This window comes from Seriola lalandi, unplaced genomic scaffold (assembly GCF_002814215.2).
Source record: "Seriola lalandi dorsalis isolate HSWRI2012SDOR001 ecotype SW California unplaced genomic scaffold, Sedor1 jcf7180002054901, whole genome shotgun sequence".
Taxonomy (NCBI): domain Eukaryota; kingdom Metazoa; phylum Chordata; class Actinopteri; order Carangiformes; family Carangidae; genus Seriola; species Seriola lalandi.
This window is the reverse complement of record NW_019525453.1, coordinates 2,722,231-2,746,557: the sequence shown is the minus strand read 5'-3', so window position 1 is coordinate 2,746,557 and position 24,327 is coordinate 2,722,231. Positions and strand designations below refer to the sequence as shown.

Genomic DNA, 24,327 nt, shown 5'->3' with positions numbered 1-24,327 from the left:
TGTGTGTGTGTGTGTGTGTGTGTGTCTGTGTCTGTGTGTGTGTCTGTGTCTGTGTGTGTGTGTCTGTGTGTGTGTGTGTGTCTGTGTCTGTCTGTCTGTGTGTGTGTGTGTCTGTGTCTGTGTGTCTGTGTGTCTGTGTCTGTGTGTGTGTGTGTGTGTGTGTGTGTGTGTGTGTGTGTGTGTGTGTGTAGTAGCATGCCCTGGACAAACTCTCAGCTCAAAATGTGCCAGTGTTTGGGAATTTCCTTTCGCGTCTTTCAGTTTTGAGGAGTTTAGTTTCCGTTTCACTTATCTCCACATTTGTCATCAGCTAATTGAAAAATCCAACTCTCTCCATTTCTATTAGTCAAGTTGAGCTTTCGGGCGGGCAACAGTGAACTTTTGCGATAACCTCCCTCAGAGCCGCAGAGGAAAGCAGTGGGTGTCAGCACAGAGAGGCAGAGAGACACTACTTGCCGTTTAGGGAATTAACCTCCTAGCTGGGAGGACATGTCAGCTTGACTAATGTCAGCTTGACTCTGCTCTCCCACTGAGCATACAGTATCTGCTCATGGATACCTCTGCATGTAATTAAAACAGGCTATGGCCAGCGGAAACAGACCTAAACAGCCAGCGGCAGCTGTAACAACACTGGATTTCATTGTAGTAAATCACATTTATTGTCTATATACACTAGAATAAAACAGAGAACAGCAGCCCAACCACACAGAAGCACTGTCTCTCTCTACTCTCAAAATGACAGATGGGGCAGAATAACATATTCTGCACTGCCTAGTGGAAACCATGTATCTCCAAAAGAAAAATAAATCATTGAAAAAACCCCTAGGATTATCTGAAAAATGTAGTGTCACAAACCCCCAAACAGGGCTGTTCTTACCATGTGAAAATGTGACTCTGGGGATGCATGGTTTTCACAGAGCAACAACCATATGATAGCTGTGTTGTATGTATAGTGAAGTTGGAAACATCTAATCTGCACGTCTTTTGTTTATTTACACACGAGAGAAAACACTTGTTTTGCAACTGCTGAGATCGCATTTGTGGAATTACAAGTACTGTTTGAGAAACTGTGATATGATAATGATGATGATAATGATAATTATAATGACAACAAGAAATGACAACATTTTGAATGCACCATTATGAGCTCAGCTTTATAAACATGTTTGGGTTTTATTGTTTCTTAAAACAATTACAAACATTATCACTTTTTATGTACATATGGTGTTCGTCTGGAGTTTAGATGTGTGTGAACAGCAGTGATCAAATCAGCCCATTCTGTATTCTACATACCGTTCATATTTGATGATAAAAAGTTCAAGTACAATGAATGTTTGTGCACATGAATCACCTTTGTTGAGATACACTCATTTATCTCATGCTACCTATTTATAAGAGTGTGTGTACACAATATTAGAAACACCTCTCAGTATAATATGATTCAACAGCATCAGAAACTACGGCCTTCAAAAATGTACATAAAGTTGAATCAACACCTTTTTACAACAGTTTGTCTAACCTTATACAACCTCTCTCTCTCTCTCTCTCTATATATATATATATATATATATATATATATTATCATTATCATATATATACTGTATGTATATATATATATATATATATATAGTTTATGCTTTTTTCATTCCTTCCTTATCACAGGATATCCTTTATTTAAAAGCTGTGGCATTTTCTGTGATTACTCATAAGGGTGCGTATGTGTGTGTGTCCCACAGTATCTTCAGGATGTTCTCGTCAGACAGGAAGCGAGTGGAGACAGCCCTGGAAAACTGTAGCCTCCCTTCTGGCAGAGTGAGACACCAAAATACTGAAACTCCCTTATTTTCTAATGTTGCTATCTACTTGTATTTCCTCTGTCTCTGAACCTGCTCCAATTTGTGTCTCTCCTCTATCTCCGTCTGTTTCTCTTATCTTTGTCTCCAAAACTCCAAGCTCTTTCATCTTCTCCATCCATCCATCCATCCATCAGTCTGTCCTCTCACCATTGAGCTCCTTCTCTATTCTCCTGAAACAGCAGCTGATTGCTGCTTTGCTCATTTGTTTGGAGTCTTATTTTCTAGATGTCTGCATGACTTCCCACTCAGAACTGATTTAGCCTTGGTTGTAATGAAACAAATAGACCCAGTGGGAGCAATAGAGATGACAAAAGCTGTTTTATCTTTACCTCTCTGAGATATCACCAGAGGCAGGCTGCCCCCTCATGCATAAAGGTGTAAACAGTCCCCTAACACAGCAAACAATCTCTGTATTCCAACAGCAGCAAGCAATTTGCGTGTTTTGGAAGTGAGAATATGCTGTTTAATGCAGTTCTGAACACACGCTGAAACATATGCACATACAGTAGAACAAACACATTGCAGCTATAATGAATGTTTTTTGAATACAACAGAATGAAAACATCCAGAAGTACAAACACACACACACACACTCAGAACAAGTTATACGTAATTAGCACAGGGAGAGATAGCGGGAGGTAAAAACATGTTGCTGTATGAAGGCCTGGTGGGATTAACTGTTGTTCCAATGCGCAAGTAATTAGAGCTAAATGGTAGTCCTGTTAATCCCTCAAAAACACACACTCATAGACAAAAGTGCATGCACAACGTAGCTCGCACTAAGGTCTTTAGAATGAGTCATTGAGTTTCGGCGGGGCTTGACCTGCATCCCCCTCCCTTAGGGCATCCTTCCTGACCTTCTTTTCTCCTGCACCTTTCTAAGAGGGTTTGGTTCTGCTCTGTTTCTTTCTGGCATAATGCTATTGCCTACTACTATCCTGGGCTCTGTGTTTCTATCAGAGCTGTTTAACTTTGATAGCTCTATAAGGAACCCTTGTGCCCATATCTTTTTTGTTTAAGTCTGCGTTCAAATTGCAATTGCAGTCCCTGTTAATTATATTTATTTGAAATGTATATGTGCAATCACCTCGAGAAGGAGATGAGAGGTCAAGTCAGCAATAGAACATCCCATGGTATGAAAGATGTGTCTGTATTATAGACACACCAGTGGAGTGGATATACAGTATGTCTTTTGGTATAACAGAAGGCAACTTAAAACTCTGCACAACATGACTCGTATAGAAAATATTATTTGGGTGGGTCTAACAATAAGCACACTGAAGAAGGGCTCAACCTGAAATAACATTTTCTGTACACGTCACTGGGCCTCATGCAAGAACTAAGCCCCCAATGTGATGAAAGTTTTTGGCTGGACTGCAACAGCAGGGGCTAGCTATAAAAACGAATGTCACTCACTGACTTTGCCATGAAGTTACAACACTGGTCAGCCGACTATCGGTCATTGCCCCTCTCAAAAAATGATTTGGTGCGAACAAGCAGTGATGCCAATTTAACGCCTTTGTCGCTTGATTAAACAACTTTTTAGACAATTTTAGCAGTTTTTTTTTAAAAACACCTAGCAACAAGTCTAGCAACCCTTTGGACAAATCTTTGCTACTTTCCATTGATGAGAGTCGCCAGTATTGCCACATGAGAGCAAGGTCTGGCCTTCCCTCCGCAGGCACACGTCTCTATGCTGACCGCACAGCAGCTCACGTAAATGAGCTTCTAACTTTCTCTCTGAGTGATCAAATAGCCTACGACACAGTCCAACCATGTACTAGGTTTGGACTTGGTTTAGTCTTGTTTTATTTTTAGCTTTAGTTCTGTTTTGTGAAATAAGAATATGAAAATGTTCTCGCATGAGGCTAATTAACAAACTTTTCAGTAGCCTATACATTACAGTTCTGAAGTTTTAGCACCTGTGCATCACACTGAAAATAGAGTTGAACAATTTAAACAATAAAATCTCAAAATGTAAAGATGTAGTTTGTCCACAGTGTCTCTACCCACTGCTAGGTCACCTGCTGCCACATGTATTTGTATTGCATCTATGATGTATCTGACCATGTTGCTGTTGTCTTCTGCAGAATGACTCCATCCCCCAAGAGGACTTCACTCCAGAGGTGTATAACATGTTTCTGAGCAACATCTGCTCTCGAACTGAGCTGGACCACATCTTCTCTGATGTGTAAGAACCGTGTTTTCCTTACTTTTCTTTTACAAAGTTTTTCCAGGATATAAAAATCTTTGGAACATCCAAAAAATATTTCCCAGTTTAGAAGCAAGTACGTTTAAAAAAGTTTGAAACAATTTGAAGATTGATTAATTTGAATTTATTTCCAACCATCTGTTGCTCTTTTCAGACTAGCAGTCTTAAGTGAGCAATATGGCTTTGCAGGTTTAAGACACCTGCTTTTACCCAATGGAGTAATCATAAGTATTTAATGAGTACAGGAAAGCACGTTGTAATGACCCTGGTTGCGACTCCTCGAGAATGGCTGTGTGGCCCCACATGCTGCACGAGCAGAATTGCCCCTTGGCCCAGAGGGATTCAGACCATCAGCTAAGCCAGTCATAAATCTAGATTTTAATCACAGTTAAGTGAGATGGCATGAGAGGCAGGAGGATATGAAGATGATAATTTAGTGGAACAGGCAGAGATATGAAAGGCGTTTTAATCAAATCTCATAATTTACTCAACACAGCATTTTATCCTCTGCTCCTTTACGCGTCTGTTGCTCTCTCTCTCTCTCTACATTTCTTTGCCGTTTTAATTACCACTCCTCCCCTCCATCATCTTCTCCTCGTTTTATTTTCTCCTATCTTTATTTTTCAATTCTGTTCTTGCTCTCACATCTCACTTAGCAACCCATGTTTTCTCCATTTGTTCCCTTTTTGTATTCCCACTAGTCAAGTACTCTCATCTCTTCTCTTCTCCTCTCCTCAGTGGGGCTAAGAGCCGTCCATACCTCACAGTGGAGCAAATGACAGAGTTCATTAACAGTAAACAGCGAGACCCTCGTCTGAATGAGATTCTCTACCCTCCTCTCAAACCAGAACAGGTCCAGCTGCTGGTGGACAAATATGAACCTAATGCTTCGCTGGCACAGAAAGGTCAGTGGCTCAAATGTCTGTCAATACAAACACAGGTACTCTAACATGCTTATGTGTACACATAAACGCACGAAACGCACACTCAGCTGCTTCTTTTTAATTCACAAGCATTTTGAAGTAAGAAAACTGTTTCATACTAAAAAATAAGGATGGAAATTTAACCCAGATATACAGTTTTACACTGTTTAAGGCCTCCGGACTCTTCCAGCCCTACTAAGACTCCACTCACCCCCAAGCCTCCATTTCAGCCCTCACCCCCGATAAATTTGGCAGGGGTGTTACCATAGCAACAACCCTGCAGTCTGGTGTCCAAAAGCTCAAAAAGTGAGGGGACATGGTGGGGTGCCAAGGAACAGAATGTTAGAAGTCTGTAAATAACACACACACACACACACACACACACACGCACACACGCACGCACAAGCATAGGATTGCATGAGTAGAATCCTTGAGTAGAGAGAGAAAGTATGTGAAAGAGAAAGAGTGAAAAGACAGAGAGAGGGGAGTTGCTGGTATGTGTTTGTGCTTCAGGAGAGCTTGAATGAATAGCAAGTGGCAAGTGGAGTGCAGCAGAGTAGCACTTCAACATTGTGCTTTGATGCACACAAACACTTTTTGACATAAACATAAAGACATAAACTTTCTCTTTAAGCCATAGTATTTTATGACATCTGTTCTTCTTATCGTGCTTTACAAAGCTTCCTTTTGTCACTTCCTGTAAATCCATTTCTAAAAATGAAGAAAAAAAAAAGTACCATAACTGATCCATGCAATGTGCACAGCACCACTGATTTAATTAGTGGAAGATGACAATAATCCTGTATAAGTGTGGGTATAGCAGCTGAGAGAGCTCAGTCCGCTGCAACTTAAAGGCATAGTTTGTTATATTGGGAAATAAAGCTTATTATACTTCCTGGTGGCCTGTCAGAGAAGTTTGATATCACTCTCTTATCTATTTATCTAATATCAGCTAGGGCCTGCAGCAGCTTAGTTTAGCTCAGCACAGAAACTAGAAACGGAGGGAAACATGAAGCCTGGCTTTGCCCAGAGGAAAGAAATCCAGCTAATAACAACAATGTATGAACAGGTGTATGTCTATTTCTTGGATGGGAGCATTTGCCTGGCAACTAGTAGTAGTTTGGCAACTTGTATTGTTTCTGTATTGGCTGTCATTGGAGTCCTTTCCATATACTCAATATATTTGTCAGATTGTTAAATGCATGTCTGAATCTGCTTAATGTGACATATCTGCTGTCCAAGTGGTGGGCATGTTTATTTGAACCTGCTAGTGTTTTTTCAAGTGCACATGTCATGGAGGCTGTATTATACTGTAGGTAGGTGGCAGTCATTAGTACCTGATGAAACCATTAATCTACCTGTTAAAACTTAGTATCCAAATGAACAACATGAATAACTAAAATTACTGTGTCACAGTTGTATATCTCCACTCCACCAACCAGTTTCAGTTAATTAGCGTGTGAAATCTTGATGAGGTCAGTGACCTTTGACCTTTGACCACCAAAATCTAATCAGTTCTTCTTTGAGTACAAGCGAACGTCTGTGCAGGATTTGAAGAAATTCCATCAGGGCGATACTGAGATATCGCATTCATGAGAATGGGACGGACAGATGGACGGACAACCTGAAAACTTAATGTCTCCAGCCACGATTGTGACCGATGTGGAGGCATAAATATAAAAATCAACATCAACACCACAAAACTAAACGTGTGTAAAAGCAAATAAAGAAGCAGTTTTAGTTATAGTATTAGAGCATCAGGACTGCCACAGAATATTTCATGAACAACCAAGATGGATGAGCAGTAGGGGTCCAACACTCCAGGACATGTTGTGCTTCCATGTTGTCTGAAGTGCCAGTGGTCAGAGCTGCCAAAACACAGAACATCCCACTGCAGATATCAGGCATCAAGGTCGGGTATGTGCCAATTCAAATTTAATCTCAGTTCGAAAGCATGTTACAAGTGTGCTGGGTGACTTACTTTACACAGAATGATGTTTAATATCAATCAAATCACAGGGTTGATTTTTTCCCCCCAGTATATTAAATATAAATATATATACATATACATACATACATATATATATAATACATCTATATAGATATAGATATATATGTATGCATGCATATATATATATATATGTTATTATATAAAACATAATAAATGTGCATAAACATATAAACAAATGGGGCGTACAGATTACATGACATACTGTAGGTCTACACCTTCACAAGCAATCCTACATCTGTTAGTAGCTTGGGTGTGTTTCCCAAGCAGCAATCTTCATAGAACAACAAATCATCTGATTTCATACGTGCGAAGGGCCGTTCATCAAAAACCTTTGTCCTATGCGGTAGATCTGAAGTTTAGCACATGGCTGAATATATTTATGAATATGTTGAGAAACAAACTATTTAGTGTGGAAGCTATTATTTAATGTTTAAAATTAAAAAATTCTAATCTTTGGTGCCAGAAGAGGCTGTTTCTCTAAAAACCTATTCAGTTTATCATCATTATGCCAATCACATTTGCATTTTATTATAGGTTACACTGAAATTAAATTGACCCTAACTTAAAAAGAGCATTGGTGCCGCTTTAAAGGAGCTATTTGTTTTTGCAAGTTACATAGCAAGCATTAGCATTAATAGCTGTTTACTTACCTGTCTTGCCAAGAGCTTCAGCCATTGTTGCATTTATAAGACAAGAGGTTATATTTTGTCCTCTGAGCAGTGCTACTTCCTCAGGGAAACGTGTCTACAGTGACACTGTATTTGACAGTGATGAGACAGGCCGGCTGACCCAGAGCTAGCTGGTCAGCATGCTAACTTCAGTACAAGAAAAGAAGTGATAAAAATAGGATCAAAACAAAGCAGTTGCTTTCCACCTCTGGAGACAGCTCTTGGTGAGTAAAGGAATGAAGTTTGATGCTGAACTTGTTTGTTGAATTGGCTTTGTAGCAATAGCAAAACTTACAAATAGCTCCTTTAATAATTGCGTCTTAATAAAGTACCTACTTGATTAAAGGAATCACAGGTGCCTAAATAAGTTGAAATTATTTTTTAAACCACATTGAGATATACCATTTGACCCCCTAGTGTTCAGCGCTGATCACAGTGATGTGCTCGTACTGTGATGTTGTGTGTTCATCCTGTCCCAGGCTCTCTGGAAGCATGCCCTTCTCTGTCCCAGTGACAGATTTCCCTGTGTGAAGTATTTATCTAGCCGGAGGAAGTGCTGCCATCTGCTCTGCAGAGGGGTCCAGAGCTCCACATGCTACCTTCACACACATTCAGATACACATACACACTCTTTTTCCTTTCTCAAGGACACTCATATATATATATTCAGACATGTAATTTATATCATGGGTAGCTATGTGCATTGCACTGAAAAAGCATTATGTGGAACGCAGGAATATATAGCAGGCATGCATCGATGCATACGCCTTCATTGCAGATGGATCAAATGCCTTAGGTTTGCCCCAAAGAAGGTATGATTAAGGATTTCTACTCACTCACTTTGTTGAACTCTCTCTTTCTTCTTTATCTGTTTTCCAGCTTGGATTTTGTGAATATTATACCTGTCATTAATCTCCTCAGTGCTCTATCATTGTCTTTGGCTTCTTTAGTCTGTGCTCAGTCAAGCGTTCAGACATTGTCTGAAGGCAGATGAATAAAATGCTAAATGAAATAAGACACTTAAAGTGTCTTACATCCAGAGTGGATGGTGGCATTTGATCACACATTCCTCTTCAGTGGCTGTAGAGAGGAACCTCAATCAGATTTTGTTGGTTATTTGTTTGTGTCCACTCTTGTCTTGCAATTCATCATTAAAGTCAGAATATATTTCAACTGCAGTTTCCCCTCAGCTCAACAGAATCCTTATTGCCGAAGTTCTTAAAGAGTTTTTTATTTGACTTGAATGTATTCTTTCATACTCTCTTCCTTTAGAACTAACTTCACCTTTCAAATCTCACCTTTAGAAGAACACCTGTAGATTCTCACTCAAGTACACCTCTGTTCCCAGACATGTTAACACCATTTTTCCCTGTCTGACCTACGAATGTCTTGGGATCTAGGGAAACTCTGTGTCTATATCTGTGTGATTGTGTGTGATACAGAGGTTAGGGCTCAGCCTGGCAAAGGGAGGTCCTGGTAGTCAGCAGGGAGTACGACGCTCAGTGCGACTGAGCTCAGATGTCACAGACAGCAGCCAGCGTTAATTAGTCCAGCAACTCTGCAGAGGGAGGCACCGCATTAATTAGCATAAAGTGGCCGGAGGGACCTGCTGCACCCGTCGAGCTCGCATCACTTAGCATATTTAGCATAACGTCAAGTGAGTGTGTGTGTGTGTGTGTATTTGGGTGGAGGAGTGTTTTCGGTTTTGCTTTGAGCACCTGCTATATGTTCTACAAAATATAACCCATGCAGGTGTGGTTATGATGCGCATGGCAATGTGTATGGAAATTTTAATCTTGTACCTGGATGGTTGGAGATGTCAGCTTTCCATCTGCGGCTTATTACTCATTTATTCAGCGTTGTTCCCTTTCTCAAGCACATTCAGTGAGGACACGAGCTCAGTGATGGCAGCAAAAAAGGCAAAGCTTAACATGGGTGACCTTGACAAACAGTGAAAACAAGGAAATAACCATATCAAGGGCAGTTCAGCTGTTTCAGATGACTGTATGACATCATATGAGTATCTACAATGCCAGTGGAATAAGTGAAGCCTGAAATGTAGAAAAAAAAAATTGTATTGTAACCTGCCTTGTGAAATGTTGGAACTTGGAGTGTTTGTAATGAAGGCTAATAACTTCCAGTATACACCTACAATGTAAGAAACAGAAACACTGAGGTACAGGCTTTAAGGATTAACCACAAAAGCTTTCAGCAAATGGTGACTTAAGCTCCTGGCTAAATTAAACTACTTATGTAATCTCGGTGTCGCTTTAATTAGTGATTATGAGCATTTTTGTAATGTAGCCTTTGAAAGCATTTGAACACAGTCTTCCAGCTGCTTATTTGAATGCACCTGCACTATGTGTACACAGTATGATGTACACACAAACACCCAAACATACTTTACATTTACTCTTTTCAATCTGTTATTCATGTTAAATATTTCATACCCTAACATTTACACCACCCCTAACCCTAAAGGGAAGAAAACTGAGGATGTGTGTTTGTAAAGTGGCACATAGTCGTGTACCACCACATGCCATGTACCATGTTGTGTTTCATTCGTTTCAAGGATAAGGTTGGCAATATTGTTTGTTGTTTGTTATCGTCAACAAATCCTATGAAAAGATCAAACCAACAATCTTTCTTACAACTTCCCAACCCAGTCTGTGAACTCAGCGCCAACTACATTTGTATCTACGGACGATGTAAATCTTAATTAAAGAAAAACAAAAAAGGCCACAAATTCAAACAAAACAAACAAATAATTTTTAAAGTAAATTAATTACTTTTGTGGAACTGTAGTGCTCAGCAAACACTACTCAAACAATAGTAAACTGTGCATCCGTTAGACTATTTCTAGCAGCAGATTAACACACATACCTTAATACATGCTAGTGAGTATTTATAGCAGCATGTTGGATGTGGGCTGAACTCAAATTAAACAATGAACAGTGCTCATGTTCATTGTACTGAATGAACGTGCCGCCCAGTGCAACAGTGTGGCACTTTGATGTGTGCAGCTCTGCGGCACAGCTCTGTGCCAACCATCCAGATGCTAAGACATCACCAGATTTAACCTGTAAGTCCTTCGGCACAGGATTGAATGTTCAAGTTTGTGTCTGGACCAAAAAAAAAAAACAAAACATGATTTCAAACTTGACTCGTCTTGACTATGTCTGTGTGCTCTGTGGTGTTCATGCAGGTCAGATCTCGGTGGAAGGCTTTGCCAGGTATCTGAATGGGGAGGAGAACACCATCATTCCCCCTGAGAAGTTGGACCAGAGTGAAGACATGACCCTTCCCCTCTCCCACTATTTCATCAATTCCTCACACAACACATACCTCACAGGTACACACGCATACATCCAGACACAAGTCAAAAAGCTGTTGTGTATGTATGCAGCTCTGTCTCTCTCGCTCTCTCTCTGTCTGGTTTGCACACTCAACTCGATTTTACTCCTGACTGATTGCACGCACGCATCCTTTATTCTTCTACATATGAACAGATCACTCGTTCATTTAGAATTACAAAAATGGCTGCACAAGTGAATACACCCACTTTATACCTCACAGGTCAGTCAATCAAATGCACCGATGCTTATCAGGCCCCCTTTCCTGCGTTACCTCTCAAGAGGTTATCCAATCAAGTCATGCCATGAGACGCAATTCATTGATATTCATGAGTTAAATATTTCTTTAGACTGGTAGTCACAGTAACTGGCTCCCGGCAGTGCGCAAGCATAGAAGGCACAATACAGAGGCCATTTTCTCTTCAATGGATATTAGAATTCATCTATTCAAATCTATTCTGGGGGGAACTGGAGAGCATTGAATCTTTCAAGTGGATCAAATTTCTCCAGCGATGTAAAAATTGGAATTTCTGTAATAGACCGGCCTCATAGCCTGCAAAATGAAGAAATGAGAAAAACAAACAACGGATTCTTCCGTTTCCCTCACACACACACACACTGTGATTTTATGATAGAAAAGAGAAAAGTGTGGAATTGCAGAATGTGATTTCTTTCCTGGCAGTATTTATGATTAAGAACTTTACAAGAAAGAGCCACACATGATAATTTAACCGACAAGAGCCTGTGCAACTCACTCATTCATGTTGATGTATTTCCATCCTATTGATGTGTGCTAATTTAAAGCAATATTTCATGCAGTGTACAACACAGGAACAAATTTAGTAAAGCAAGTCTCTCACTAATGGGTTTGGGTAGGGATGTCTATTACATGAAGACAAAAAAGAGTGAGAGGCAAAATGAGAAAAGGAATGAAAAAAAGTCAGGAAATGAGTCATCTCACTTTGACACAGTTCCCCTCATGTTGCAGGAAAGCGTGCTGCTAATGTGAAGAGATAATTGCTTCGCTAATGGTGACAGGGTGATGAGATTTGGCTGCTACAGATAACAACAGCTGAATTGTTTTTACTACATGCTAGCAACTAATTTGATTAATGAGAGCTTGAATGGTGGGGGGACATGCTTTTTTAGGCACCCTGGTAGATCAATATAACAATCACCTGAAGTGGTGTTTGTGTTCATGTGTGTGTGTGTGTGCGTGTGTGTGTGTGTGCGTGTGTGTGTGTGTGTGTGTGGGGTGCAGCTGGCCAGCTTGCAGGGAACTCTTCAGTTGAGATGTACAAGCAGGTTCTCCTGTCAGGGTGCCGCTGCATCGAACTGGACTGCTGGAAGGGTCGCACCACGGAAGAAGAACCCGTCATCACTCACGGCTTCACCATGACAACTGAAATTTCCTTCAAGGTAACACAAGGAGAGCAGAGTGGTAGCGATGTAGGCGAGGGGTTGGGTTGGGGAGTGGGGAGCAGAGGAAGAGGGAGCACAGACTGAAACATTCTCCCCTGAAGATGCATTTTAATGCCTTTGTCTACAGACACAGAGAGGGGGGGGTTCTGGGTAAACAGTCCTCCGGGACAGATAATGTAATCCACATGCTGTGCACATGATCCACTCACTGCATCAAACACCGATTGGTATATGGGTTGGTCCGAAGACCCACATCTAATGTGTGTTAGTTACTGTAATGTTTAGTATTTTGGGGTTTAAAATGGATTTTTCCATTTGTGGGTGTCATCTTCATTTCCAGTAGATTGTATTTGGTTAATGTGATTTTGCCTCCTAGTACACACTTTATGTGCAGGTGTGACAGCCACCTGTGTGAACATCTTCAAACATGCAATAAAATTGAAAGAGCAGGTTCAGTAGTTTAGATGCATACAGTGTGCTTTCGTCACATCTTCATACTCTAAATGGTTGATTCTACGTGTGGTTCGTGGCTTTTAAGATATAATTGTTAGGATTTCAGTCCAGTTTGATTTGGTGAAACCTGTACTGCTGTTAGTAAGTGCAGTTTGATACTACAGCAAACACTTGAGCAGCATCTTCGTCAGAAATTCAACATAATCGCAACTGGTGTGTCTTTTTACAGTACAGCCCTCAAAAAACTCATTTTATTTTAATAAAAAGTCAAACTGATTTCATGCTGCACATGCCCAATTCGTTTTCCGCACAACAACAGGAACCAGTAAAGGTGGTTACCATGCAGAGGAGCTGGAGATGTGCTGTGTCCTGTTGCCTGCAGCTCTTCATCTAACAGCTAACTGCCCCCTCTTGTTCTATTGCTTCCTTACAAAAATTAAACATGATCCACTGATGATGAAAAAATGCAGAAAAGATTATGTCTTTTTTTGCAGACAATCTTGAACAGCTGTAACTATGATGACAAACGCATTTCCTGTGGCCGTGTCACAATCAAAGCTACCGCATGTTTCATCGGTTGATCAGTTTTAATGTGAAGCGGCAACAGTAGGAAATGTTTGGTTTGCAGTGACTTAACACAGCTCTGACACTGTGTAAACAGAGTTTGCAGAAAACAGATAACAGGCTGTTATCAGTAAAATAATATGGGGTTGGATTACATGCATGCATCATTTTCCTGTGAAGCCCTTGTGCTCATGTAGGTAATGCAGTCAGGAATGACAAACTGTGCCGCTGCCAACAAAAACTAGTGTAGAGAGATAATTACTCAATGTTAATACATTAACGCTGACCATAAATAGAATAAGAATGGGTGTCATTTCATGAAAGGATAAGTATTCTAACTGTAATAGTATTTTATACAGCAGGGAATGAAATGTACAACTAGAGAAGCGCACAGATACAGAGCCAGACACTGAAGATAAAAGTAAGTACAGAGGAAAGCAGAGTCGGGGAAGTGGGGAAAACAAAAAGTGGGGCATGCATGCAGCAGATAGCAAATAGTAAAGGACAGGGACGCACTGAATGGCCCTAAAGAGAAGCGGTGAGGGGCGCTTAATTGAATCCTCCAAAGATGAGAAGACAAAAAGAAAAACTGCTTTTATGGTGGGAGGATGGTGTGAAATCTCAGGGCAGAGGAGAAAAAAGAAGAAAGAGGTGGGTGGATTGATTGATAGAGGAAATTTATATGTAATGAGAACAGAAGAAGTAGAACAAGCCTAATGGAATTAGTCTGAGAGTGAAATACAGAGTTGTATATAAGAGTTGTGAAAGACGGAGAATGGAGGAAAGATGGAGAGGGTTGAGTTACGGACAAAGATTTTTATTGTAGGAGATGGAGCAAATGGAAATGAAGGCATTAACTGAACTGACACCGTCGTTAATGATGGTGTAATTGACTTAAACCATCGGTGGCTTGGAAATCCGATATCAGATTTTCAACCATCTCGAGCAGTGACACCACCTCATGGCTCGGCTCTCACTTCTGTGTAGACATATATAAATTTGGGACATGAATGACGGGATTTTCTTTAACGTTATTTTCCAGAAGAAGATTTACCAACACGTTGACACCCTGCACAGCTACAATACAGTGTTACTGAAGAAAGCCACTGCACTGATTTTAAATGCATGTTATATACACAGCCACAAAGATAATTCTTCCCACCGGTGTCCACAACAGACCATAATGCCATGCAGCCAGAGGACATGTTGGATTTGTAATGAATCTTCCTATCTCATCACTGTTGCTGTGTCTTTCTCCTACAGTTATTGATTTCACCAGGTTTGGGCATGTTCTCTGGGGGAGGCTCTCAGGCACTCCAGGAAATGTAGGGAATCATTACATTGTAAATGCAGATTATTCTGGCTGGTATACGAGCTGAGGAGTGCTATCAAATGTTTTATTTTCTTGTGACTCTACAGAATATTACCACATTAACCAACAGCAACATTAATTGTTATTAATGTGCGTTACATTACTCATTAATTTAACTTTCTGCCCAGTGTGTTTATTTAAGATAATTTATAGTTAAAGTATTTTTATTTTTCCTTTCTGTTTCTGTCTTTAGGAGGTGATCGAGGCCATCGCAGAATGTGCCTTCAAGACCTCTCCCTTCCCTATCATCCTGTCTTTTGAGAACCACGTGGACTCGTGAGTCACAACTTCATTTTGTGTCGGGGGTGCAAAGGCTACAGTGTGCCTGCTGACCTTATTGATGAGTATTGTCCATCAGTGGATGTTTACTTTCAGTAAGCCCAATCAGCCATTTTGTTCGGATCATCTGTGTAAACGTCTGCACAGTTTTAGGGAGAAGGTTCTCATTGGTGGGTTCGGCTTTAAATGGCTCCTAGGGGGTTCATAGGAGCAACATACATATTCAGTGTATATTGATATTTTGTACAGAAATCATAATGGTGTCTGTGAATGTGTGTGTGTGTTTTTGTGTTTGTTTTTGTGTGCGATGAATCCTAGACCAAAGCAGCAGGCTAAGATGGCAGAGTACTGCCGGTCAATATTTGGAGACGCATTACTGACAGAGCCTCTGGAGAAATATCCTGTGAGTATACATGATGCTTATACACACACACACACACACACATGCATGTGCTCACATACACATTCATGATTGCTCTCTTTTGCTGCTTTTATCATACATACACACACATACACACACACACACACACATATACATACTGCATGGCCAGCAGTGAGGGATTCATCAGTTATTATCCTACAGATGAGTGCACCAAAGAAGTGTCCTTGAACACTGCTGTCCAGCATACTACCCATGTATATATTGGGGAGACAGTAAGCTATGCCTTACTGCACAATCACATGTGCACAATTCATTCATTTGATCACTTAAAATACTACTTCTCTGTGTTTATTTATCTTTTTGCTTTTTTCCGTTTGTGTCTTTCTCACTTCCAGCAACATATCGACATGCCCTCCAGCACCTGGCAAAATGTGTTGTCACTGTTTTTCCTCTTTCTGTCACTCCAGGCTCCTAAATGGCCTCCTAGACTTTTTTCTCACTCTTTCACGCTCTCCCTCTTTCCAGTTTTCATTCTTGTTTTCAATCACAGACGCACACATACCTGTGGCTATCTATGTGCCACGGAAGTCAACTTTTAATGATTCATCCAACACTCATTTTTTATTTCACCTCTCTGTTACCATGGGAGAGACTGCAAATGACAACCGTGTAAGATTAAATGGAAGTGTTTTACGCTGTAATCTAAACGTGGCTTTTCTTGGCAGCCTTTTATCTGTCTCTCCTCTGTTGCCATAGCTACCAGTCAAAAGCTTGCTTTGTCCCTTTGTGGCCAAACTCTTTTTTTTTTTATCCCAAAGGCGTCTTTGTGTGTAATGACGCAGGCATTTATGTGCGACAAATGGAGTCACTTCACACACAATGTCTCACACAGACACCTCATGGTGTCTGGTGCACATACAATCCTGCACACACATGTACTTAAACATACCACTTACTCCTCTTGTGTTATTCACCGGGGATGACTTGCCTCTGTTGGTATAACACTAAAGGGCAGCTAAAGTTCCCAAGCAGTCAGATGCAGCATTATCTTGCACACGCAGGGAGCTCCTCCAGCACCGCCGCCTGCCAAAGACACAGCCCGCTGAGAATTACAGCCTTCTGACTGGATTTGACATTGAAGTATTATCAGGGAGAAACCCTTCGAATGGAGCGGTAGAGGGAAGGAGAAGGAGAGAGATACAAGGAGAGAAGTGAGAAGTTAGGGAGAGAGAGACAAAAAGTGCCACTGAGGAATCAGATTTCTACCACTGAGCATGTAATAACTGGGAAAGGTGATTGCAATGACAACCACTCCCCTCTGGCATTGTGTATACAGCGTATCGAATGGGATATCAGCTCCAGGAGTCCATAGGGTCAGGGGCAGATAGGGTAATATAGCTTGATTGGTTCCAGCTGAGCCTAGGGTGAGAATAAAGAGGATTACAGCTTTCTTAGAAACTCAAGCACTTCCTGTATCTCCACTCCACAAAACTGTCATTGGTGTTGAATAGGAGAGAATGGTGACAGTGTTTCTTTTTTCAATCAGTCTGAGAACAGACTGCTCTTTCCAAAAAAGAATTAGCTGAAATTACCTAAAAATTGGATTCGCCATGAACATGTTTTCTTGTTTGTTATATGGCTCTCATCATTGCATTCATTATACTGATCAAGGCTTATTGCCAAAACATTTTCATTATAAATGCTGACAAAATATGAAATAGGTTGAGAATAAAAACTGTTTTTGTTACAGTTTGTTCAGAGTTGTTGAGGGTGAGTTTCAAGCTGCGGACAGACCTGAATTGGGAAGGTGAAGTGCACTCACATGCTGGTGAATAATGTGAGCAGAGTAGAAAGCGTAAGATGTTGGAGCTAACGAAAGCATTCATAACAACATATACACCTTTTTTCTCAAATACTTCACAGTCATTCCCATCTATCACTGTCCTTGTATGTAATTCCAGCCATGCAGCATCCATCCTAATCTGTGGCTGATGGGTGTATTTTCGATTTAGTTGAGCCGTTACTGACAGTTCAGAATGAACACTTTGAAAACTGAAGTGAAGTTCCACATCTCCTTTTCTAAAAATGGGTTTGATACAAAGAATTTTGCAATTTTTCAGGTTGTAGTTCAATAATCTGAATCAGGCCAGAGACAGTCAGAGGTTGCACCTGAAACATATAGTTGGATTTGGAGGAAGTATTCAGATGCTTTGCTTACTGCTTAGTGAAGAGGTAAACACCTCAGTGTGAAAATGCTCCTTTACAAGTAAAAGTCCTGCATTCAAAATTGCAAAATATAAAAATAGAAAGTAAAAGTAATAATTTTGCAGAAATGATGCCTGTGTTAATTATTGTGTATTTAATTAATTATTCGTTATCACTGATGTATTAATGTCTTAGCAGCATCTTACTGTTGTAGTTTTAACTACTTTACACACTGGTAGTTTAATCCATACCAATGCACCATGTTCATGTTAAGTTGATTATTATTGTAAAATCCTAATATACAGTGTAACTAATAACTAAAGCTGTAAAATAAATGTAGTTTATAAAACATTACTTTTTAATTACATTTCACTCTGACATATAGTGGAGTAGACGTATAGCACAAAATGGAAATACTAAGTCAAGTACAAGTACCTGTAAATTCTACTTCACTACAGTACTTCAGTAGTTTTTAGTTTCACATTCATTTCACCACTGGTCAGACATCAGACGCTGAAAGTAATGGAAGTAGTGGAACTATTTCTAGAAACATGTGAACTTGTGCAAGTGTGAGAGAAAGTTCTTTTCCTCTTCCTCATATTGTTTCCCTCTTCACCCCCTTATTACAATGGAGCAAATAAAAAGTTTGTGGATTCGGGGCAAATTGAATTCAAGTAAATTGTTGTTCAAACAGTTTTAGTGCAGTGCATTTGAGTCGAGTCAAGGTTACGTGCCACATCCGATGCTGAGCTGGTTCCATTTAACTGGAACTGTCTGAGGGAAGCCAAGGCAAACAGGACGTCTAATCTTTATTTTTATCATTTCCCAACAACAACAGTAGAAAGGTGTAGATGGATGTGGGCGGCAGTTGGGAAAGTAGGTTATTGGATGGAAAATTTTGGGTTAAGTTTGTATGAATCACTGTTTTCTTGCTCTTGAACAAAGTTAAGTAAAAATAAGAAACATTTTTGAAGTTTGGTTGTGTTTATAACTGATAAGTTATAAAGACCATGGTTGTGTGTGTATTCAACATTGCTGCTGAAATTCTCAATAATACATTATTGATATCCCTAAACACTGTGATCCAAAAGCAGTGTACCCCATAAATAAATAAAGAGATCTGCCTCCTTCCAGTCAGCTCCCTTGAGAGGGTGTGTGTTTGTGTTTAATGCTCAGTTTCCCCACTGGAAGCTTCTTTTAGTGTTGAAAGTGTAAACTTTTGAGTTGTTACATCAACAGACTTTGTAATGCTCAGTGCAGATCCTCGCGGTCACTAACAAGCTCTACTCAGCAGATTCTTCCAAAGTGAATTTTGATCAGAAAATTTTTTTTTTTTTTTTTTTAACTCCCATGAATTTACATGTTAAATGACTCACTCCAGTAAACAACTTTGGCAGTTTCCTCCTGTAATTAACTAATTTGTCTCCAAGCGGTCGTAAGATACGGCTGTAATGGAGTGTTCTCTATCCATAAATCAATACGTTGGAACTTTACAACCATCATTTTTGTATTTCTCTTTTACTGAAACTATTTCCTGTCACAAAAGGCAGTCCACATCGTTCACTCCTCCAACAGATTTTACAATCATACAACAGGAAATGACATTATTCTGCTGAAAACTTTCCCTGACTTCTTGTGTGCCTCTCTTTCTTCATTTACATGACCTCCCTGTGATTTTCATGACCTCCCTGTCTCCATCTCTTTCAACATCCAGCTGGAGTCTAGTGTGCCACTGCCCAGCCCCATGGAGCTGATGGGGAAAATCTTAGTGAAGAACAAGAAGAAACACCACAAGACAGACGGAAGCACCAAGAAGAAACTGTCCGAGCAGGTTTCTAACACCTACAGCGATTCTTCCAGTGTGTGTGAGCCCTCCTCCCCTAGTGCAGGTACGGCACTCACTTTAAACACACAAGCACACACACTCACATCCCACTACCAGAGCCGTCAAGTCACACCGGGACAGCTGAGTAATGGTGTTTCAGAAGTTAAATGTAGTCTAACCGTCTGGGCCCATCTGTGCTGTGGCTCGACACCTCTGTGCCGTCCAGAAACTGAATCACTGGAGCGATACAGTGCTATTGTTTATCATTTATCATTTTCATGGCCCTCTCCATCAGCTGAAGGTATTATTGGCTGTTGGATACACTCCCTGTCAGGCATACACACTGCTAGTCACTAGGGCGTCTTAAACACTGGTTAGTAGTGGCCTTCAGTGTGTTGGTGTGTGTTCATGCAGCTGTGTATACATTAGACTGTAACTGTGGTGAACATATATATATATATCTCATTTATGGATTTATGGATTTTACATATTTTCACAGCTGCTCCCTGGTTTGAGATTACCCTAAACCCTGTAGTTGGTTACACTTCAGATGTGTCATTTACATGTGCATGTGTGTGTGTGTGTGTGTGTGTGTGTGTGTGTGTGTGTGTGTGTGTGTGTTTTCTCTTCTTATTTTACCCCCCCCCTACTCATTTTCGTATGTTCAGTACATAATTTATCTGTAAATTATAATAAACCTTGCAATCAATCATCCTCAGTTTTCTTTGACTGCTGAGCTGCATGCATCATTCTTACACTAACACACACTGCCCCCCGCTGGAAGAAAATAAGCAACACAAGTGTTTGACTTGCATAACAGTCAAAAAGTAAACTGGTGTGCACTAAGAATCAGAGCTGGTCCCTCTGTGGTGACACATTATGAGACAATCACTGATCAATGTAAGGGTGTAGCTTTTATTTCAGAGGTGGAAAGGGCACTGTGAGTCCGCAGCTCTTCAAACAGACTAAAAAACAATCTGTTTAAATGCAGTTATATTAACCTAGCAAACATAACATTATACAGGAACTCATCCTCCACAAGACAATTAGACAATAAATGTGGCCTAAATTTCTGTATTAGTAATGCAATAAACAGGAAAATTATATCTGAGAGATGTGAGACGACACTGTGTTTACATCTCAAACCTCAGATCAAGAAAATGAAATGTAAAAATAATATAAGGATTGCCATACAATCATAACATCCTTTAATTAAAATACAATTGTACATTGTCACCAGTAAATCGGAATATAAATTTATTTTCTCCCTGCCGAAAAAAGGTAAGAGGAGGGTGAGTGGTTTTTGCAGTCCTAAGTGTCTGCCCTAAGATTCCTGTCAGGCTGTGCACAAGTTCAACATGTTCAGCTGATCAGAAGTCTCAGGCAGCCTCTATGTGGCCTGAAAGCTCTGAAAATACAAACTGATCTTACTGCCGCTCGCAAAAACTTCTTATTGCTCCATCTCATCTAGATTTGGAGGTTGAACAGTAAGAGGATACTATTTAAAGAGATTTCAGTATGAATATCAAACTGAAACTGTAGACGTGAGGGAGACAAAAATAGCAATTTGAAAAGTCAGGAGGACATGCACACCCCATCTCCAGCAGAAATGACACCCTTGGATCAGTGCGGCTTCTCTTTAAAGCAGCACAAAGCTCTTTGTTGTTGTTTATCATCCAATATTACCTGGTTATAAAGTACTTTGTACAATTTGAAAGTGCTGCACAAATAGTGAAAAGTTAATAATGACATACTGTACTGCACAACGGTTGACTAAACATTACATTATCAACACTTCAAATGAAGCCTTATCATGTTGATACAGTAGTTTGACCTTGTATTATTGTCAGATGGGGGTTTGTTGCTGATGATGATGATGTTTTGTTGTTTCTGTGCAGGTTCAACCAAAGAGGAGATGGCAGATTCCTCACAGCCCTCTGAGGGTGCTGAGCTCAGCCTGAGGCCACAGGGCAGAAAGTCTATCGGTAAGTCACACATAGTACATGACCTTAGACTCTGAGGCAAATCTTTACCAGAGCTCTCATTAGGCTGGCGCAGAAGCTATAGGTCAGTGCGACCATTACAATGTTAAAATTAATTTCCTCAGTCAGTGTGACCTCAGAGTGAGAAATCTTTAGTGGATCTCTCATTATGTGGGTGCAGAGGCTGTGTCAGCTCCACCAAAACAATATTAAAATTAATTTCCTCAGTGGATGAGCTGTGTGCATTCAGCTGTCAGTGTAAGGCTTGTTTGTGTCTCTGCTTTAAACACAATGGAGGTGACTGTTCCTAGACAAAGACTGGTTTAAAGGGCTATTAGCTTTGAACATTTTGCATGGAATTTGTGGAAATGTCAATTAAATGTACACACATTTAACTTTGGCTCACTTAGCTTTATTTCTTGCTATTATCTGTGGTCAAATCTGGGACTCGTGTTTCAGGTGAGGTGGAGGCAGAAAGCGAAGATGAAGACGATGATGATGATGACTGTAAAAAGGGCTCAATGGATGAGGTGTGTATCTTTAGCGGTCAGTTCAAATACTAGTAATGTTGGAGATTTACAGCCCAGTGTACTACTGTATGTGCATGTCATGTACTAACGCTGCCGTCTAGTGTACATATTTGATAATGCACTTTATTCCTACTCGAGTCTTCAAAACCCCTCATTGTTTTCAAGGATCGTAATGGACCTTTTGTTAAAACACTGTGCTGCATTGCGTTTAGACGTATGTTTGTGTGTGTGTCTGTTTTCATGTACAGGGTACGGCAGGCAGCGAGGCGTTCGCCACAGAGGAAATGTCCAACCTGGTCATCTACATCCAACCGGTCAAGTTTAACAGCTTCGAGGCTTCCAAAAGTACGTAAGAACAGTGAACGTTTACTGTACGTATAATTCAACATGAGATACCCATCATCTGAAAACAACCTTCATCTGATAAAAATGATTGAGCAGATATTGATTTGTTTGTAAAGACATAAGTCATCTTAAGATATTTGTTTACAAAATGAATCCTGAATACAGTGCTCACTAATGCCTCAAAGCTTCAGATTAAACTCTGTACATCAGCTCAGGTAAAGTGCTTTAAACAAGTGTTTTTTACAGCAGTGAAATTTAGACCCTGAAGTTTTCAATCTATCCAGTGAGCATTAGATCATCCTGATTAATATATAACCACCTCTGCCCGCAGAGATCAATCGCAGCTTCCAGATGTCATCCTTCGTAGAGACCAAAGCTTTGGAGCAGCTGACCAAATGTCCTGTAGAGTTTGTGGAGTATCCTTCTCAGTTTTACCGAAGCAGTGCTCCACACTCCTTAATTCCATTCACCATCACTGAATCCGATTTGGGTTTGTATATGTTTAGTTTCTGTTCTTCCGGCCTTACTATTCGCTGTGGAGACTTATGGTAGGCACAGCATCACTGTACTCTTTATTGTCACCTTGGTTCAGTGACTCAGTTTGCTCAGTGAAAGTAACAAAAGGTAAACAGTAGCAGAAATGGTGGTAGCTGCAGTAGCACCAGCTGTATTTTCTGATGCAGGTCATGCAGCCTCATCCTTAATACAGCTCTGTTCAGATACAACAAGTTGCAGCTAAGCAGGATCTACCCTAAAGGCACTCGAGTGGATTCATCCAACTACAACCCTCAGCTCTTCTGGAACGCCGGCTGTCAGCTGGTGGCTCTCAATTTCCAAACCATTGGTGAGGAAAGATCGCTTTTTTCATGTTGTGTAAATCCTTCATTCCTTCACACTTTTGGGATAGTTATTAGTTTGCATGTTTGATTTTTGTGAGTGTTGTTGACACATGCAAATAAACTGTGGTCACTCTGTCGTTACTCCACAGATTTGTCCATGCAGCTGAACCTGGGCATGTATGAGTACAATGGGAAATGTGGCTACAGACTCAAACCGGAGTTTATGAGACGGCCAGACAAACACTTTGACCCTTTTACTGAGAGCACAGTGGATGGGATAGTTGCCAACACACTGTCTGTGAAGGTGTGTGTTTGCTTGTGCTGCTCGTTTTGTGTTTGTGTAGCTCTGTCTGTGTTTTTTGAGTATATTTTTTATATTTTTCTTTCTCCCATTCCTTCCCTCCAGATCATCTCAGGCCAGTTCCTGTCAGATAAGAAAGTGGGCACGTACGTGGAGATCGACATGTTTGGCTTACCAGTGGACACCAAGAGGAAAGCTTTCAAGACCAAGACATCTCAGGGCAATGCCATCAACCCTGTCTGGGAAGAGGAGGCCATTGTCTTCAAGAAGGTGAGACGATGTGGTCACATTTTTATTTAACAATTGACACTGATGGAAATTAAGGTTCAGTCAACTTTGCTGGCCAAGTATGGTGACATACAGTATATATACAGTATATATACTGTATATATACATATATATATAGCTTTCAGTTTACCATTACACAGTGCAGAAAATAAATGTACAGGAGGATACAAATACAAAGATTGAGAATGAGACTGCTTCAATAAAGAATTCTATGAATTTAATGTCATTACTGAACATGCACATGTAGTTTAATGCTTTAGGATATACACATATTTATGGGAATGTGTATATATATATATATATATACATATATATATATATATATGGGTGTGTGTGTACAAGACAACAGCTAATGTTTGAGAAACGTATGGAATATAAAATGATAAATGATAAATTTGTTGAGAAATGAAAGTATTAGTCACTTGATGGTGCCATTTTTACTCAAGTTGTGCATTTTAGTGTTGATAACTTGTTTTCACTTGGTTTCAGTAGAATGAATGACATAGGTGTATTTTAT

At 40.2% G+C, this 24,327-nt stretch overlaps 1 protein-coding gene across 3 annotated transcripts in view; it reads left to right on the top strand.

Annotated features, from left to right (window-relative positions):
- Positions 1 to 24,327, top strand: part of plcb1l (phospholipase C beta 1-like) — a 105,324-nt gene that overhangs the window by 59,286 nt on the left and 21,711 nt on the right. For all 3 annotated transcript variants that reach the window (XR_015436078.1, XM_023430183.2, XM_023430184.2), the window contains exons 7-21: positions 1,737 to 1,812; positions 3,947 to 4,047; positions 4,807 to 4,973; positions 10,876 to 11,022; positions 12,285 to 12,442; positions 15,028 to 15,110; positions 15,432 to 15,516; positions 19,415 to 19,589; positions 21,424 to 21,510; positions 21,967 to 22,037; positions 22,286 to 22,382; positions 22,714 to 22,798; positions 23,102 to 23,226; positions 23,371 to 23,525; positions 23,628 to 23,792. Coding sequence is in view for 2 of the 3 variants with exons in the window: in XM_023430183.2 (XP_023285951.1) it covers positions 1,737 to 1,812; positions 3,947 to 4,047; positions 4,807 to 4,973; positions 10,876 to 11,022; positions 12,285 to 12,442; positions 15,028 to 15,110; positions 15,432 to 15,516; positions 19,415 to 19,589; positions 21,424 to 21,510; positions 21,967 to 22,037; positions 22,286 to 22,382; positions 22,714 to 22,798; positions 23,102 to 23,226; positions 23,371 to 23,525; positions 23,628 to 23,792 (1,777 nt within the window). In the remaining variant the exon portion in view is untranslated. The remainder of the gene's footprint in view (positions 1 to 1,736; positions 1,813 to 3,946; positions 4,048 to 4,806; positions 4,974 to 10,875; positions 11,023 to 12,284; positions 12,443 to 15,027; positions 15,111 to 15,431; positions 15,517 to 19,414; positions 19,590 to 21,423; positions 21,511 to 21,966; positions 22,038 to 22,285; positions 22,383 to 22,713; positions 22,799 to 23,101; positions 23,227 to 23,370; positions 23,526 to 23,627; positions 23,793 to 24,327) is intronic.